The following is a 3,522-nucleotide window of genomic DNA, read 5'->3' as shown; positions in this document are numbered from 1 at the left end:
CAGGCATTAGCCTGATTACATGGACTCTTTGCGTCTGCAGGGCCACTTATTATTGATAATATACATTACTGTTTACTCTCCCAAAGCCGGTTTAATTCAAAGTAGGCTATGCATTTCCCTTTAAAACTGAAGAAAACATGGGTTGCCTATTTAAGAGCCCGACTGCATTACATTTAAAAGGAATACTTTTTCCTTTTAAATGAAATTGAAAACAAATCATGTGTCGTAGGAAACGACAGCGCGGACAAGCTATAGCACAAAACGCATGTGTAAACCCTCATGTGGAGCCTGCTGTTTTACGCAATGTTGCAGTGGTGTCATAACATAACAGGGTGTTTTAGCCGCCCTTTGTGTAGATGTCCACATCATGCTCACACCTCCTGCTGAGCCCAGAGTGATGACAACATGAGGACTTATTTAAGACTCTGTGCGTGTGTGTGTATGTGTGTGGCCTCAAGTTATGAGACCCCTTGCCAAAGACAAATGTAAAAAAAGAAAGGAAGACACTGGCTCCATGGGGTGGATGACCTCGAACACAGCGAGGGCTTGATTGTGTGATGAGTTTAGCCCACCTGAGGGTGCACAATCTTTAAAGTGATGATCCTCCTGCGGGACAGTTGGGAGTCACATTAGAGCCCACAGCTCTCATTGTTCTTCTCATTATGAATGGGAGACAGCTGGGCTGGAAACGAGGGAGCCGCATGTGCAAAAAAAAAAGAAGGAGATTCTCCTTGTTGGAGTCAAAAGGGAGATAAGCAGTTTTATTTATTGTGGTTTGTTTTCTTGGTCCCGCTATGAAATAATGCAATTAATATTGATATGTGCTCAAGCATCACACAATAATTCCATGTAATGCTTATAGTAGACAATGCAGAATAGAATTATGCGTTCCCTAATTGAATGAGAAATGCTGCCGATGACCCACTACTGTGCCTCCGGCTTTATGAGTTTTGCCGAAGTGAAATGGATTTTTCCCCAGTTATCGCATTATACATTTTGTAAACACTTCGGAAATAGCATTTACTCAGCTCAATTTGAGCAGACTAAGGCATTTGCCAAAGCCTTATCTACCCCATCAGTCACTGTCTGGATGATTCTTCATGTACACTTCTATCTTCAGCTACACTTAAGAACTTTGGGGTTTTTTTCCTGTTCAAGAATAACACCAGTCTCTTTGTTTCTTTCAGTGCACAACATGATGATTCCAATGTCACTTACCCTGCCCTGATCTCTCTGAAGCTTTTAGCGTCTCCACAATAAACCTGAGATTACAGTTCCCTGCCGGAATATGCTCAGTGAGCGGCTCAATTTTTGGATGAGCTCTTTTGAAATCCATTTCAAAAGATTATATAAAACTCTCTCAAATCAATTTTGAAGAATTATCTCAAGATTATCCCTTAGGTTGGTGTAAATAAACTGTTAATTTTGGCAGTTTTTAAAAGCTAATGAAGCTGCAATCATCACTATTTAACCACAAGACACAGGTGGTGCCATGATTGCTTTTGCCTGACAGGGCTTGCAGGAGGTCGTTGCTGAATATGCAAGACTTAGCGGGGCCTGTTATGCCCAGGAAATTCTCTATCTTTGATGGCTTTGCCCTCTGGTGGTGGGGCTTGCTCTTTGGATTATTCATTGCGCGTGCAGAAGTGATGGCTTGTCCCACAACTTGCCACTGTATCGACAAGAGCGGCATGACCGTGGTCCAATGCATGTCTCGCAACCTGGAGAACATCCCGTCAGATCTTCCGAGAGATACCGTTGTCCTACTTTTGGCATCCAACCACATCACCCACATCCCAAGCCACGCATTCAGAGAACTGCACTACCTTCAGGAGCTGGACTTGTCCAACAATGACATTGAGACTGTGGACCTTGGAGCTTTCCAAGGTGTTTCAGACAGCCTCCTTGCCCTGGACCTATCAAACAATCGCATTCAAAGTGTCCCCAAAGAGGCCTTTGCACGTCTACATGCAAAAATCAGCCTGTCCAACAACCCGTGGCACTGCGAGTGCATGCTGCAGGAGGTCCTGAGGGAGCTGCGGCTGGACCCCGAGACAGTCAACGAGGTGATTTGCCACACGGCGGTGCAGGAGGAGTACGCGGGCAAATCCATCATCCAGGTGCTGGACTCAGGGATCAACTTCTGCAACTTTCACCACAAGACCACCGACGTGGCCATGTTCGTCACTATGTTCGGTTGGTTCACCATGGTGATCGCGTACGTCATCTACTATGTGCGACACAATCAGGAGGACGCCAGGAGGCACCTGGAGTACCTCAAGTCACTGCCTAGCAGCTCTCAGATCAGCAAGGACTTTGACACCATCAGCACTGTTCTCTAGCAGGGCTGAGGAGAAGGGGTGTGCGTCTGTAAATATGTGAGTAAATATGTTACGTACAAAATGACTAAAAAGCTGTTGGTACACATAAACCACCAGTGTTAATGAGCACAGTGACTACAATGAGCCATTTTAATTATTAAAGCTCCATAAAAGAGTTATCTTTTTTACAATTTCATTAAATATGGGACAGGGAAAGCACAAAATAAACAAAATACTCCTTAAAGTCACATTTCCAGGATAGATGTTATATCTAGACTGGAGAGACAAATGTTCCCACGGTGGTGTCGATCCACAGTGTGATTGAATTTGGACTGAGATGAATGAGGAGGACGGCCGTGTCCTACTGTTACTTTGTATTGATTGATTCATGTTCTTCATGTCATACGGTCTAGGTAAAGGCCATTTTTTTAAAAGATTATTTTTAGGCCTTCATTTTCACAGGACAACTGAAAAGGGGAGAGAGAAGGGGGGGAATGACACGCAGCAAAGGGCCGCAGGTCGGAGACAAACCCGCAGCCGCTGCATCGAGGAGTTAACCTCAATATATAGGTCCCCCCTCTACCAACTGAGCTAACCCGGCTACAAGGTAAAGGCCTCTTTACAAGACTTTGGCTTAGATATGAAAAAGGGCAAGGTGTTGTCATTCAGTTTGCACAACCCATGCATAAACAGCCCTGCCTTCAGACCTTACACAATAAACTACTGAACCAGGAAATAGGGTTTCTTTGTGCAAACACTGAATTGTTTCATGGCAAATATAAAATGTATTCAAACAAGGAAAGGTTGTCGTACACTGGCAGCTCTGATGTGTTTTTGGTACATCCCAAAAAGAGCTTAACAAGTTCTCTCTCAAAATCTCATCATCCCATGCAGAGGTTATAAAAGAACATTAACATGTCCACTTTACTACTAAACAATATTCCTGCATCTTTTAAACAATATGTGATTATATAAAGGTACGGGTGAACACGACAAAGTTAACCTTTTTCACAGTTTGGCACACTAAAAATTGTTATACTATCTTGCAATATATGAACTCTTAATTTTTGTAAATCTCACAGATATTTCAATTTTAAGGATACATTATCGCCCTACAATTTATTCAAGCTAAATGTGTTAGCCAACAATCGCTTATGTAAACAACAGCAAACTGGTGGTGCTGTGCATCTGCACGCTTGTG

The 3,522-nt window shown here is 43.2% G+C and overlaps 1 protein-coding gene across 1 annotated transcript; it reads left to right on the top strand.

The window, feature by feature from the left end:
• The first annotated feature begins 1,135 nt into the window (after nt 1-1,135).
• LOC116687297 (leucine-rich repeat-containing protein 3) lies at nt 1,136-3,292 on the top strand. Its single transcript, XM_032512571.1, has 2 exons — nt 1,136-2,734; nt 2,929-3,292. Exon 1 carries the CDS (start codon nt 1,539-1,541, stop codon nt 2,340-2,342), a length of 804 nt encoding a protein of 267 aa, XP_032368462.1. The 5' UTR covers nt 1,136-1,538; the 3' UTR covers nt 2,343-2,734; nt 2,929-3,292.
• Nucleotides 3,293-3,522: the final 230 nt, after the last annotated feature.

Source organism: Etheostoma spectabile, chromosome 4 (assembly GCF_008692095.1).
Source record: "Etheostoma spectabile isolate EspeVRDwgs_2016 chromosome 4, UIUC_Espe_1.0, whole genome shotgun sequence".
Lineage (NCBI taxonomy): Eukaryota > Metazoa > Chordata > Actinopteri > Perciformes > Percidae > Etheostoma > Etheostoma spectabile.
This window is presented reverse-complemented; position numbering and strand designations above follow the sequence as displayed.

What these genes read in the sequence shown, in the direction of transcription:
- LOC116687297 (XM_032512571.1), top strand. Translation starts at nt 1,539, where the DNA reads ATGCAAGACTTAGCGGGGCCTGTTATGCCCAGGAAATTCTCTATCTTT.